At 41.6% G+C, this 15,556-nt stretch overlaps 2 protein-coding genes across 3 annotated transcripts; both read right to left on the bottom strand.

The window, feature by feature from the left end:
• Positions 1-4,513: 4,513 nt before the first annotated feature.
• On the bottom strand, positions 4,514-7,665 carry LOC101466648 (galectin-3-binding protein A). The gene is made up of 6 exons (XM_004559422.5): positions 7,454-7,665; positions 7,206-7,310; positions 6,786-6,989; positions 6,486-6,620; positions 6,073-6,364; positions 4,514-5,947 (listed from the first exon to the last, which is right to left on the bottom strand). The coding sequence occupies exons 2-6, from the start codon at positions 7,288-7,290 to the stop codon at positions 4,891-4,893; spliced, it is 1,773 nt and encodes a 590-aa protein (XP_004559479.3). The 5' UTR covers positions 7,291-7,310; positions 7,454-7,665; the 3' UTR covers positions 4,514-4,890.
• Positions 7,666-11,399: 3,734 nt separating this feature from the next.
• On the bottom strand, positions 11,400-15,529 carry LOC106674507 (galectin-3-binding protein A). Of its 2 annotated transcripts, none has more exons than XM_076883214.1 (6): positions 15,480-15,529; positions 15,131-15,231; positions 14,026-14,229; positions 13,114-13,248; positions 12,724-13,015; positions 11,400-12,598 (listed from the first exon to the last, which is right to left on the bottom strand). In XM_076883214.1, exons 2-6 carry the CDS (start codon positions 15,207-15,209, stop codon positions 11,503-11,505), a joined length of 1,806 nt encoding a protein of 601 aa, XP_076739329.1. In that variant the 5' UTR covers positions 15,210-15,231; positions 15,480-15,529; the 3' UTR covers positions 11,400-11,502. The 2 variants fall into 2 exon arrangements, with proteins under 2 accessions (XP_076739329.1, XP_014264375.3); XM_014408889.4 differs by having other exon boundaries at positions 15,448-15,524.
• Between the last annotated feature and the right edge of the window lie 27 nt (positions 15,530-15,556).

Below are 15,556 nucleotides of genomic sequence, written 5' to 3'. Positions count from 1 at the left end.
CAGTCTGGCAGCAATTCAGCAGCTCCCACCCCCAGCCTGCCGAGAAAGAAACATTATGCTATAGTCGAATTCCTGAGTCGTTCCTCATCCCGTATTCATGTACAGAAATAAATGGAAAGTTTACCGCTGCTTCTGGAAACTGAGGATCTTAAGAGTTTTAGGGTTGCGGCCTCTTGTGTTGATTCTGGCACAGGAGGGCGAGATCACAGCGAGGACATGATGTACAGTATTCAGCGATTAGAGCTGATGATGAATGAAGAAGAATGCCAGAGAGGGGACTGGATCTGCTGTGGCTGCCTCGCTCCCTGACATCATATTTGGCCACTGACTGTGAGTCCTCTGGCCACTCCGGCAAATATTTCCACTGTTTTTCATGGCTGAACAATTTTTGCATGTTTTTCTTTTCCACAGGTCTTTTACTTGATGTCTGTGTTAAAGAAAATTTTTTTAAAAAACACAGGCGGGAGAGGAAGAAAGCAAAATGGTACAACCAAATTGGTGTCATCTGCGTAACTCATTGCCTTTGTTAAATTCAGACATTTATTTTACCGTTGTATTTACATGTACCTTTGGAGTGAGATCACCACCAATGAGATAAGAAAAATTCCCAAACTGTTTGAACTCTGGTAAGTCGTTATGACTCGTAAACAGAGTGCAGTTTACCAGAAACAATAGAGCTTAGAGGGACAATACCACAGAAGATGGGTGTGAGAAAAATCAAGACAAACATACAAAAGGAAGTGACACATCTGAGACAGAGTTGCCAGAAATATGCTTCTGTTTAATACAACTTTACCAGGGGCACTGGGGGAACACCAGATGCCTTCTTTAAGGCAAGGCCTGCTGCCTCCTGTCCAAACAGTCTGCTTCCTTTACACTCATATGCTGACTGATGTGATGGGCTCTGCTCACATATCACACCCTTGTCCTGAGCTCCTGGGTATATTCTGAGCGATTTCCCGCACTACGACTCTCTCTTTAGAACAGAGTTTTATCCACCAGTCGAGATCTGGATGATTGTATCAACATTTGGTTTTAATTCGTTGAAAGAGGGCGGATTTGTCAAAGAAGTGCAATGTAAGCAGCCCCCTCTGTGTACATTACCAGCTACAAATGCCAAAAGGGGCTTAAAAATGGCCTGAACCTCCATTCCCTAAATTACAGACTTGCAAGGCCAGGAATACTCTCAAAAGGAAGTGCCCAGTAAGGCATAAAAAAGAGGTTTTCATTGTGGGTACTGGTGGGTGCTGTGGCACTGACCCACATCCTCTGACTCCCAAACAGACCCCTCGCCTGTTATCTGCACACATTGCACATGACCTGACCGCCACGCGGATTTCCAACTGTCCAGCCCCTCTTTGCACCCTCAGCCACAACCCACGGGGTATTTCCAATAACTTTCCATCCATCATTGCAGCTATTCGCAATTCACCGGTGACAATGGAAGACAGTGAATCAGCATTAGGAAACTGCTTCAGGGACACCGATGTGGAAGAAAACATCTGTTTGAAGTTCCACGCACTCTGAGGTCAAATGTCCACATCCACAGATGTTAGCAACTGAGATGTTAGTCACCATGAGTCTGCTGATAATATCCAAAAAGCTTTCTTAGTCTCTTCAGTGCATTTTAATAAGTGGTGCCTCTCTGGGTAACTACGGTGAGTGTGTTTACAGGAACTTTCACTTTTACCTAACAGGCACAGACTTGTAAAATATCAAGTTTGTACAAAATGTACAGTCATTTCCTCTGCAGACAATAGCACTACCATTTCGTGACTTTGGTACTGTGAGCAGCTCCTTAAATGATGAGCAACTTAAAGAGGGGAATAGATGTTGTGCAATTTGTTTATCCTGCTAATTCCCACAGAAATCCAAATCCACTAGAAAGCTGTTTCCTCTTACACATGGGAATTGGGATATGGGACTGGTTTGAATATAGTGACTACACCTTTCTATCTAACATTCAAACACATTCATACTGTGAGGAACACATCAGAGACTGGAGCAGCCAAGTATCAAACTACCAACCTTCTCATTAGTAAATGAGCTGCTACGTTCTGAGCTACATCCAACAGACTCAGAGGAAATCAGAAATGTGTTTTCAGTGTTCCAGTAGTTGTTAGCATAGTTCTTTTTTTTCTTAAAAAGTCACGTGAAACATCTAAAAGGCTAAGAACACCTTCACTGCTACCCTTTATTCCATAGAAATGAAAAGGGTCAGTAGCAGTCAGGTGCTGCTAATAAAATATACTCGATTAACTGAGCATCAGCTAAGTGTGAGCACTCCTTGAAAAGCAGAAGATTTTGAACTTTGTTGGTCTGGGGCATTTAGCTATGTGTTAATATAATGTCGCAATCTTCCAGGAAATTCACCCTAAGGTCAGACTATCCTCGGACAAATTGTGTAAAACCCGAGAGCTACACCTTAGGATCTACAGGCCTCGGTTAGCAGGTTAAATTTTAAAGTTCGTGACAGAACAATTAGAAAAAGACTGAAGAAATGTTGGTTGTGAGGGTTGCCAGGAGAAAGTGTCTTCTTTCACGCAGCTTGCGTTTGTAAAGTTGCATCTGAACAAACCACGAGACTTCTGGAACAAAGTGGAGATGTTTGGCCACATTTGGTGAAATCAAACAGCGTATTAGCACAAATACCTCAAACCAGCTTGAGCTCCTCTGTATACCTCTGTGCCTCCATGTGCCACCTCTGTGCCTTTGTCCTATCATCTCTTTTAGCTCTGTCACCTTGTGTTTGCCACTTCCCTGCTCCCGTTCTGTGACATTTTGAACTTCCTGTATTTCTGTTAGCATTAACGCCGTTTTGATCTCCTCACTCCTGCATTTGGATGCGCAATCTATCTTCTACACAGCTGAACCTTCACATTTGCAAAGAAAAGTGGGGCAAAAACCCTCCGCGATGCTGTGAGACTGAGACCCTTTGCTGCCGAACATTTCAGTATTAATGTGATGCTTAATTCTCGGCATGTTTGCAACTTGGTTTGTTATGTTGTTGTGCACTTTTGCCATAACGACACACTTAGTTGCATCTGACATCGGTGGAAATTGGGAAATTCTGGAGGATGTTCAGATGATGAAGATTACATAGTAAGAAGAACATTGTTCATAAAAGCCATGTGGAATTTCAAAATTCTGGGGCTGACCAAACAAACAGAATATGTCATGACATGCGGGGTTAATTTTTTGGTGGGTTAAGTGACACAATAATGAAAAAGCTGCCAGATATTACTCACAAAGCAAGTCTGCCCTTATGATGAAATAGGCAAACCTTTCCTTCTTGTAAATATATATTAGAGTACATTAAACAATCGCCTTAGGATGGGGCTACTTGTGAATTGATCTATTTTCTATCAACCAAACGGTTGTTCTGAGTTTATACTAGACTAAAGATTAAGTATTTGGTAATCTTTAAATCTAAAGCCCACGCAGATTGCGTAGTTTGATCGACTGGTTCGGTACAGCTCTAGTTGTTTTTCCCACCTGCCCGGGCATGTAGAGGCGCTGCTGTCATGAATGACTCTCAGTTGTGTGAAGATGAAATGCAGGAAGACTTGAAGACAGTCTGGAGGGTGGTATAAACAATCACCTGGGAAAATTTCATGATTCATGACGTGAGACTGCAATAACCTTTAATCAAAGCCCTGTAAACAGTTTTGTATTCGGTGTCCTACCGGGAGATAAATCTGACAGGCTTAAAATCTGTTGTTTTTATTCATTTTAACTTTTAAGACCTTTAAGTGTGACCTTTGACCTTTTTCACGCGGAGGGTGCTTGTATCATCTTACTTGCCGTTATCTGTGCAGGTACATTGGCTCAAGCACACCCCCTGTGAAGAGCAGTTAAAAATATTGTCAGTTTTTGAGAAATGTGCCAAAAGTCTGTTGTGGAGTGCAGAACTGCATTCACATGTCATCTGTATGAACAAATACATCTTCAGATATTTGTAAAAAATGATGACAAAGTCATTCCTGAGCCTTTTCAAACTAGCTTCTAGTATAAATCACTCATGTACTTATATAAGAGTATACATCATATACTTTACAGCTTTACAATTTACAACCAGCTTGCAGGGAGGCGAGGCTTCAGTGAGACAAATGACACAAAATTGCTGATTAGTTTTGGAAAGAACAACTGGAGTATCTGCAGTATCTGCCGTAAAGACATTTTATTACTCATATCAGTGTCATACTTCCTTCTCCTTCTGGACTGTAACAAACTGTCTGACAGCAGATGCCATTTAAGCAGGGTTCATGTCTGGATCTGTAATGTATTTGCTAGAATTTGGCTAAAACCTGTGGAAGAAACAACTTATAATATTAATAAATCGGAATGCATTATGTCTGGTGGAATGAATGTATGAATCAATTTGGTGATTAATGTAACATTTATACTTGTCTTGTGTTTCATATCAGGCTAAACTGCCTATTACATTCCACATTATGATTTATTTGTTCTTGTAAGGAACAAATCTTTCAAAATAAGACGAATGCACAAAAAATAATGCGGAAATCACTGTTTATTTGCCAGAAAAATATTTGTCAGTAATAAAAAAGAAAAAGAAAATTCACATGGATTGTAATGAAAGCATCTTATTGCAACACACTAAATAATAAGGAAACAAAGTCACCAGGATTTTCTTTTAATCAGGAACAAATCATTCAAAAGAAGATGACTCATACAATTTTCACAGAAACCCCTTTTCAACTTTTTTAATAAATGATGCTATGATTCTTATATGTGAAGAAGATATGTTTCATATATATGTCAGAAATATCAGTAATCAAAACAATTGGGACTCGCATGGATAATAATGAAGCCAATTGATTTCACTCCATGAAATAATAAGGAAACAAAGATCCTGGACCTGATGGTGCATCACACGTACTCTGGTGTCACTACAATCTGGTAGGTGAACTGGTCACCAGCACAGGGATAAGGAAGGACCTGAGTAGCATTCGCAGAGACGGAAGCCATATTGCTTTTGAAGTCCTGGATTTGACAAACATACTGGCCCTGGCAGACCAGCAAGATCCGGTTACGAAAGAGGATTTCACTTTGGCTGATGTAGCTTTGGGGTGTCAGCCTTGCCACAGGAAAAGACTCACATCTCACACCATGGTTTGAACATTCATACCTGTATATGAATATATTTGCTTGCCAACTCATCACGATGTCCTTGAAGATCAGACTGTTGTGGACAGGTGTGGTAAATGACTTGGATCTGGTTTGACTGTAAGGATTATAGCCATAGTTGTTATAGTGGTTGTTGTACTGTCCGGACTGGGTTTCAGAGGATGAAACCTCTAAAACGATGCTCCAGGGCTCAGCAGTGTAAATCCTGGGCTGGTAATCCCTATTTTCTTTGCCGAACTTTTGCTTTGTCAGATTACTGAAGAGGAGCACGTTAAACTGAAAAGCTTTCAACATATTATCACGATACACGGTCTTATGAGTGCTGTAGAGTGGAGAGCTGGACTCGATCACATACAGCTTCTCAGCAGGAATCATAGGAAAACGAATGCGTCCCAACAGATCAGTCTGCGTTTCCAAATCGATGGAGTCGCCTTTCTCACTGATCCATCTCTCTACAGACTGCAGCACAAAATATTCATCTGGCGCCACCAAATCTGAGCGAGTAAGAAGAGCTCTAAGAAGCCCCACTGAGAGGCTGGACCAAGCTGGAGACCTGGTCAGGTTTTGGTAGTTCCAGGCCATGTACTGGACACAGTTCTCCTCAAGCACTAAGTCCTTGGTCTCCACTGCATACTTGTAAAAAGACACCTGGTTGTGAAAGGTGGAGTCTTCTGGGAGGATTTTAGAAAACAGTCGGCCAATGTCCTCCATCAGCTGCTTTAACCCAAAATCAGAAGCCATTTGGTGGAGACACAGTGCAGAGGAGAGGGTCACATCTATCTTACGGGTGTAAATGTACCTAATGAAGATCAGATTATCGAATATTAGAATTTGTACACATTTGTAGATGATTGCAAAACATTTAGATGTTTTAAAGAATAAGTCATCTACTGCAAATGCAGCAAAACATTACGTTCATTATACCTGATGAAGGAGGTGAAATGTGGCTGGCAGGGCAAGCTGAGGTTGACTGTGATGTTAGTAATCCCCACTGAAGCATTAAAGAATGGGATTTGTGACAGGATCATTTTGTGAGCACAGATGGTTTTCTCACTTATCTCTGGGGTCCCATCCTCCTGTTTGTTCCCAGTAGGACTCTGCACTACGATCAGGAAGTCACAGCCATTTCCATCATCAAAGATTTGGCCGAGAAAGTCAGACAGACCGATACTGTGGTCCAGTGAGTGAGTAGAATCATTGATGTCCACATTAATGCCTGAAAAAGAATAATTAATGTAATGAAGAAAGGGGGAATGAGCGGTGATCAAGCCATATTCAGCATCAATGCTTCTATGGGTTCTACAAAACGTTTGTTTTTTAAGAGTTTTGATACCTACTTCCTGTTTCACAAACTACTCCAACATCCTCTTTGTGCGTGCAGTCAGTTTCTCCCCAGCCTTTGAATTCACAGGTGAAGAGATGTGTTTCTGTGCCTTTACAATTGATGTCATCCAGCCAAATAGGTCCAGGCGCTACAATGGAAATTTAAAGGGAAGGGAATTTGTTTACATTTCTAGCTATGACAGAGTTGTGATTTGTAGTGGTTGTTATGTTGAGCCTAATCTCAACTATTTTCTGTACAGTCATTGCACTGCCCTCTGCTGGAGGATCATTTATATAAATGAAATAAAAGCCACCTTGTCCGTAGTCCTTCCCAGTCACAATAGATTTGGCTCCAAGGAAGTTGAGCTGGCGACACAACACCTGGGCGTCAGCCATGTCCCAGTTGTCGTCACACACTGTTCCCCATTTCCCATCATGGTAGATTTCCACACGGCCCTCTGACACGTTCTTAGAGCCAAACAGTCTCACATCACCTTCCTGCGGTTCATGGTGTGTTTCTATTGAAATATATATAAAAATAGGTTATGTGAGCAAAGACCATGATGATGGAAACCACATATTCTAGCCCTTCATTCCAAGTTAATTGGTCACTCTCAAAATCTATTTGTAATTCACTTTCATACTCACATATCATACTCACATAGTCATATCTACTGCATAGCAGCTATAGGATTTATTTGAACTGCTTCGTATGCAAACTGGTGATTACTCACTTAAGATGTCAAATTTGTAAGCCCTTGCAGACATGTGCAGAAGCAGAAGAATCCAAAGAGTGCGTAGATTTTGATGCGTGAGCATTTTCGACTTCCGGTGTAGGACTGACACAGTGATTAACAAGAAAGAAATAATGTGAGAAATCTGCTCCATCAGCTACTCAAATTAAATGTCTCGACCAAATTTGTGCATGAAAAAAAAGTCAAAGTCAAATCTAAAAACCTTACAAAAAATAAAGCCACATTACCCTTTTTGTGTTATCGAGCTGCGCTGTCCGCAGATGTGCTCCTGAGTGTGTCTTGCCCAAGGTTCACTCCTTTTAAAGTCGCGTGACAAAGGAAAGAGGAGAAGAGGGGAAGAGGGGGCTAAATGAACGTGCGCTCCTCCAGATTCTGTGAGCTTCACTTCACATTAAACTCCTCTTTTCCAAGCACCTTTCCTAAGTTTCATTTCTCATTAAAGCAGAAGACCACACTGGTTGCATAACTTTTTGTGGGTAAGTCGAAACTTGTCGGATCACAATGTCTGCACTTTACTTGAACTCGTGATTGGATAAAGATCCCTATGTCAGCAGAAAAGCAGAAAGAACAGACAAGTAATGGAAAAGAAACAACCACTGACTTTGAGATTGTAAAGCCCCAAAAGTTAGTTAGAGGAAATAATTATAATCTGAAAAATCATTCATCTGTATAAGAAAGGAAACACTAATGTTTAATTTTCACCAGTTAACCTGTGAAGAAAGTGATCCATCGCAATACAGCCCTGCATTCTCCGATTTGACATGTATTTTCAAGTGAAGAATAAAATGGGACTACACTTCTGTAACTGTTAGAGTCATGTGTTTTACAGTTTTCAAGAGTAAACGGGTAAACAAACCGGGGTGCGTAGATTAAAAAAAGAAAAACGATAATAATAATACAAAAAAATCACCACCATGCAAATAGGTAAGAGTGCTTCATTGGAGACTTACTGTAGTGATAAATGTTTGAGGTTATTTAAACGGAACTGATGGAGTGAGTAGCTGCTCATTTCTCAAACAACCATGCAAAAACACATCTTTCTGTTTTAGAAGGGTCAAAATATTAGCGTGCATTAAATAAAGAGACTGCTGAAACTACAAAAACTGACAGTGGTGAAGCTTTGTCTTCCAGAAAGAAATGTGGCTGCGTCTTTGATGGTCGTGTTTGGAAATGAGTTTTGGTCAAATCAAATTAAACAGCAGAACTCAAGGCTAGGCTTTGGGGATCAGGACTAAACAGCTGCCTTAAGAAAATCACTTGGTAGAGAGGTTTTTTTGAAAAAAAAAAAAAGGCTTCAGTTTGCAACACAGTGTACAGATAGGGCTCTGGAGTTATGGAAAAAAGGACATCTAATCCAAATTTACCCTGTCCCACCCTGTTCCACAGTAAATTTGTCTTCCTACTTGTCAGAAAGACAAGCAGATGAAATGATGCACCCATCGTGTCTGGGGTCTACAAGAACAACCCGGGTTGGTGGCTTTGGGGTGCTTTAGTATGTGAGGTTCAGATTATCGGAGAGTGGTTCAGTGTGCATAAGATATCATTTCCATGCATGGACTGACCAACACAGAGACCAGACCCAAAACCTATTGAGAATCTCTGGGATGAGAAGACTTTATGGAGCAGTACGACTCTGTCAATATTAACAGAAGAGCTCACCAAATAATAAACTGTGGATGGAAATAAATGTTGTGGCATTGCATTAGCTTAAAAAGATGCCAAAGCAAATGCATACCATCCATCCATCCATCCATCCATCCATCTTCATCCGCTTTATCCGGGGCCGGGTCGCGGGGGCAGCAGCCTAAGCAAAGAGGCCCAGACCTCCCTCTCCCCAACCACCTCCTCCAGCTTATCCGGGGGAATACCAAGGCGTTCCCAGGCCAGCCGAGAGATATAATCTCTCCAGCGTGTCCTGGGTCTGCCCCGGGGCCTCCTCCCGGTGGGACATGCCTGGAACACCTCACCCAGGAGGCGCCCAGGGGGCATCCTTGTCAGATGCCCGAACCACCTCAGCTGGCTCCTTTCGATGTGGAGCATACCAATTCAATTCAATTCAATAAAACTTTATTGATCCTGAAGGTTGACCCCGAAGGAAATTGGGTTAAGGCTGCTGACCTTTGCCAGCGCCATCTTACCCTTCCGACCATACATACATTACACAAACATCACATGGGGTAGAAAGGTCAGAGAGGTATAACAATGGAAAATACACAACATGAGGAGAGACCAGGAGAAAAAAAGAACTCCCCCCAGACTGAGCTCCAACGGGGAGATCAGTTTGAGAACAGAAAAAAACACCTCAGCACATAGAACATGAATCATCGCATCTCACAACAAAGAAGACATAAGCTTCGAAGGCGTTTGGAGGGGGTGGGGGGTGAGTGTAGGTCTGTGTCAGTGTACATGCGTGTGTGTTCCATGTTCAGCCGAGAGAAAGTGTCCCTTCACCCGGTTAAGCAAAAGTCAACAATCTTCGGTCGACTCGGGTGGCCTTGAAGGAGGGGGAAGAGAGTCACAACACAGTCTTGTTATCTAAAGGAGAGAATTGTTATTCCTGTCAGCTTTTGCCTTGAGCATCCAGCCGGCACCAGGGGGGTCGTATGAGATGAAGATGATAGCTGTTTTGGTTAGTGCGAACAAACTGCTTCCAATTTTACAGTTGGTCTAATGTCCGTCACTGGTCACCAGGTCTCTCAATTCCTGTTGTTCTTCTTCAAGATGTTGTCCATATTGCAGAGCCATGAGCTTCTCCAAGATCTTATCCATATTGTGTTCCAAAAAACACAGTCTGAGTACTCACAGCCCTGCCCATCGTCTATCATGTTGGCCAGCCTTGTGGGATTTTGAGCAGCTGTAGCCGCTTCTTGTTCTTCGATAAGCCAGGTCTGAGCCAGCTCCAATCAGCCAGAACTCTCTTATCATGGTTCCGAATTGGTAGATGTCATTCAAAGTCCACCATCGAGAGTGTTTCCAGACACACGACGCAACCGACCATCGAGTATCTGGCAGCAAACGTCTCTGCAGGACAATCAGGCTCTCCCAAGCCCAGGAGTTGTCAGTTTCGTTAAGGGACCAGTTGATCAAATCCATAATTCTTCTTTAGGTTTTTAGAGAACAAGTCTGGGAGACTCTCTTAGGGTTAGAGAATAAGCAAGACTATACAAAGACATGAGAAGCCAACCAGGAAAGATAAGGGAGAGGGGAGAGGGAGAACGTGTAATAGAGCAAAAAGTAATAGAGCATGTTGGTTTATTGGTTTGTTTTTTATTCAGTAGCAGTCAAGAGGCAACTTAGCCAGCCTCTTTTGACGATCGTCAAGGCCTTTAGTGGGCTAGTAGCTAAACTGTCCAGCAAGATTATAATATTTAAAGAAAACTAACAAAATAATGAAAATTAGAAGTAAAAAGTCCAAATCCAGAGTCCAATTTGGGATTACTCTGACTATGACTGTGTTTTAGATTAAAGCAAGAATGTTGTAGTGAAATGAGATAAAATATTTATAAAGGGGGAAAATCCCACAAACCTCAAAGTGCACTTGAAAAGCTTGCAGAAGAAGGCTAACCTAGCTTAGGTAAGAGAGCACGCCCAACCCCCATCCCCAGAAGCAGAAGCTAACCCCAGGAAAGGCAACGTGACAGGCAAGGCAATGTCATCTGGACCAGCTGTCTTCCCACTCTTTATAGCAGCCCTCACTTCCTCCTTAGTAATCCTTTGTCTTTCCTTTAAAGGTGGAAGTACTCCTTCCACTTTTAAAGGACACTCTTCACTTCTCCTTGATCACCCTAACCTGTTGCACAACTCTCCTCTGTCTTTGCTTAGCCAGTTGATAAAAGTCCTTTTTTCCTTCCTTAGTGTCTAGCCTCACGTACAATATCAGTTGGCCGTCTTGTCCTTAAGAATCGGATTATTGTGCTGAATTGGATGATTTGACTGTAATGACATCTGTGTGATGGGCCACCACATAAGCGCCCAGACTTAACAGTGTAAATCCTGGCCTGGTGATTTTTATGACAAATGTCGAATTTATAAGACAAACACAAAAATGGTATCGAACTCGCATTTTATCTGTCAATAAACTATGCTAGGATGGTTATATGAGGCAAAAGATATTTTTTCACATATTTGTCAGAAATACTTGTCAGTAGTCAAAACAATTATGACTCACATGGATAATATTGGTTGTTTCTTTATTACTTCATGGGCTACAGAGTGATTTGGTCAATTATTGAGAATACAAAATGATGAACGCATTGATCCTGAAGCTGACGCTGCATCACACGTACTCTGGTGTCACTACAATCTGGTAGGTGAACTGGTCACCAGCACAGGGATAAGGAAGGACCTGAGTAGCATTCGCAGAGATGGAAGCCATATTGCTTTTGAAGTCCTGGATTTGACAAACATACTGGCCCTGGCAGACCAGCAAGATCCGGTTACGAAAGAGGATTTCACTTTGGCTGATGTAGTTTTGGGGTGTCAGCCTTGCCACAGGAAAAGACTCACATCTCACACCATGGTTTGAACATTCCTGCCTGTTCATGAGAATATTTGCTTGCCACCTCTTTACAGTGTCCTTGAAGATGAGGCTGTTGTGAACAGGTGTGCTGAATGACTTGGATCTGGTTTGACTGTAGGAAGAAGTTTCATAGCCATAGCCGTGGATATAGCGGTTATTGTAGCGTTGCCGTTTGTCAATCGGTCTTGAGTGGGTTTGAGAGGATGATGTTCTGATTGAAAGCTCTAAAACGATGCTCCAGGGCTCAGCAGTGTAAATCCTGGGCTGGTAATCCCTATTTTCTTTGCCGAACTTTTGCTTTGTCAGATAACTGAAGAGGAGCACGTTAAACTGAAAAGCTTTCAACATATTATCACGATACACGGTCTTGTGAGTGCTGTAGAGTGGAGAGCTGGACTCGATCACATACAGCTTCTCAGCAGGAATCATAGGAAAACGAATGCATCCCAACAGATCAGCCTGCGTTTCCAAATCGATGGAGTCGCCTTTCTCACTGATCCATCTCTCTACAGACTGCAGCACAAAATATTCATCTGGCGCCACCAAATCTGAGCGAGTAAGAAGAGCTCTAAGAAGCCCCACTGAGAGGCCGGACCAAGCTGGAGACCTGGTCAGGTTTTGGTAGTTCCAGGCCATGTACTGGACACAGTTCTCCTCAAGCACTAAGTCCTTGGTCTCCACTGCATACTTGTAAAAAGACACCTGGTTGTGAAAGGTGGAGTCTTCTGGGAGGATTTTAGAAAACAGTCGGCCAATGTCCTCCATCAGCTGCTTTAACCCAAAATTAGAAGCCATTTGGTGGAGACACAGTGCAGAGGAGAGGGTCACATCCATCTTACGGGTGTAAATGTACCTAATGAAGATCAGATTATCGAATATTAGAATTTGTACACATTTGTAGATGATTGCAAAACATTTAGATGTTTTAAAGAATAAGTCATCTACTGCAAATGCAGCAAAACATTACGTTCATTATACCTGATGAAGGAGGTGAAATGTGGCTGGCAGGGCAAGCTGAGGTTGACTGTGATGTTAGTAATCCCCACTGAAGTATTAAAGAATGGGATTTGTGACAGGATCATTTTCTGGGCACAGATGGTTTTCTCACTTATCTCTGGGGTCCCATCCTCCTGTTTGTTCCCAGTAGGACTCTGCACTACGATCAGGAAGTCACAGCCATTTCCATCATCAAAGATTTGGCCGAGAAAGTCAGACAGACCGATACTGTGGTCCAGTGATTGTGTAGAATCATTAATGTCCACATTAATGCCTGAAAAAGAATAATTAATTAAGCATTGATGCCACATACCACATCAGTACTATTATGGGTTCTACATAAAGTTTTTTTGTAAGAGTTTTGATACCTACTTCCTGTTTCACAAACTACTCCAACATCCTCTTTGTGCGTGCAGTCAGTTTCTCCCCAGCCTTTGAATTCACAGGTGAAGAGATGTGTTTCTGTGCCTTTACAATTGATGTCATCCAGCCAAATAGGTCCAGGCGCTACAATGGAAATGGACACAACACTCAAAAAAACTGAATCATCTTGCCATAACATATTAGACAGCACTCATTCACTCACCTACCCTTTTGTTAGGTACACCTTGCTGAAACTGGGTTGTACCTCTGGGTTGTTTACACCAAATTCTAACATTACCATCCACATTGTGTAGCAGAAATCAAAACTCAGCACACCAGGAAACAGTTTTTTCAATATCCTATTGTCCAATTTGGGCAAGCCCATGCAAACTGTAGACAGGGTGACTCAGTTTGTGCAATCTGAGCCTGCAAATTGCAGACAGGGTGAAACAGGGTGACACACACTAAGTGACACTCTCTGTGTCACTGGCCATTTACCTCTGACCTCTGGCATCAACAAGGTATTTTTGCCCAGACATCCGATACTCACCGGATACTCTTTCTTTTTCAGACTGTTCTACAGGTGCTTGTGCAGTGAAATCCAAATAGATCAGCAGTTTGTGAAACACTCACACCGGCCATCTAGCACCAACATCCATGCAACATTCAAAGTCACTGAGATCACCTTTCTTCCTTATTCTGTTGCTCAGTTTGAACTTCAGTGACTCCAACCATGCCTAATTTCCTAAATACACCGAGTTGTGATTGGTTGCTTAGAAATCTGCGTAAATAAGTGTACCTAAAAGTGGTTGGTGAGCGTACACATACATGTAGAGTTGCTTTGTTTAAACTGAAATCACAAACTACAATTTCAATCATTTCACTGCCCTCTGGTGGTGGATCAGTGGAAATAAAAGCCACCTTGTCCGTAGTCCTTCCCAGTCACAATAGATTTGGCTCCAAGGAAGTTGAGCTGGCGACACAACACCTGGGCGTCAGCCATGTCCCAGTTGTCGTCACACACTGTTCCCCATTTCCCATCATGGTAGATTTCCACACGGCCCTCTGACACGTTCTTAGAGCCAAACAGCCTCACATCACCTTCCCGTGGCTCATGATTTCTGTCTATTCAACATAATAATATATTCTTTTTTTAAAAAGCCAGAGTAAATACATACATTTTTATTTCATATTGAACAATATTAATATTGTTAGCTCATTTTGCACCCTGTAAAAGATCAATTAAAGCAAAATAAAACAAAAAACTATTTTTATGACACTCTATTCCAACCCTGAATTTTCTATTTTGCTTTTTGGCTTTTGTTGCTCTCTGAACCTTTGAATTAATTAAACACACTTTTATTTATATTTTGCCAAGAAACTACAACAATGAAATGACCGTCTATGAGTAAGCACTTGGTGACAGTGGGGAGGAAAAACTCCCTTCTAGCAGGAAGAAACCTCTAGCAGAACCAGGGAGGGGCAGCCATCTGCCACAGCAGCAAGACATTAATAATAACTGACAATAACTAATGATTAAATACATATTGGATAAACAGAGTGAAAACACTATTTCTCCTGTATCTTGATTGAGATAAAACAAACAAAAAAGTAAACAGGCCTTTAATTCTAAAATCTAGTTAATGACTAAATCTGCCTCCCTTTTTAGGAGACATAACCTCGTGAGCTATTTGTTCTGAAAACACTGAGAAAGCAATCAATCGCTGCTGTATCCCACAAATGACTTCATTCTGTGTATAAAAGGTGCCTGATATGAAGTACATCAGTTAGAAACTATTCCAAATCAGCCAGTACATTTATCAAAGATAGTCAAACAAGACTGCATGTAAAGAGAGCACAGTCAGAGCTTCAGGTCTCCAAAGCCCGAGAGCCGTTATGTAACCAACTAAATGATCATAGTCATTACATAACTTTGATAACGTATATTATTTACACTTTTTTATTATTATGTGTAATTATAAAACTAGGAATATACTTAAAAGTATTTGTGGTTTGGATTACTCACTCAAATTGTCAAATTTGTATGCCCTTCCAGAGACGTACAGAAGTAGGAGAAGACAAAGACTATTTCGAGGCGGGAGCATTTCCAACAGCTAGTGCACGACTCTAACACAAAGACAAAAAAATAAGAAGCGGCAAATGACACATGCTCCATCTGCTTTACTTTACGTCCTAAAATTATCCTCCAAAGAATAAATAATCAACCTGCTTAGTACTTCCAAAGAGTTACTATATATTTCCATGAGATAGAGAGGAAGATCTATTCAAATTCAAACTGATAGCACAAAAAATTAAAAGCTGAAACTTTAAATACAAACTTACCTAAATCCTTACGTGCAATAAAAATGCATTACCTTCTTTCCTGTGGTTACGAAGTTGTGTTTGAGGTCTGTGAGCACATACCTGATTGCACAACTGCTCTTGGTTTAAC

The sequence above is a fragment of the Maylandia zebra genome, linkage group LG4, assembly GCF_041146795.1.
Source record: "Maylandia zebra isolate NMK-2024a linkage group LG4, Mzebra_GT3a, whole genome shotgun sequence".
Lineage (NCBI taxonomy): Eukaryota > Metazoa > Chordata > Actinopteri > Cichliformes > Cichlidae > Maylandia > Maylandia zebra.
This window is presented reverse-complemented; position numbering and strand designations above follow the sequence as displayed.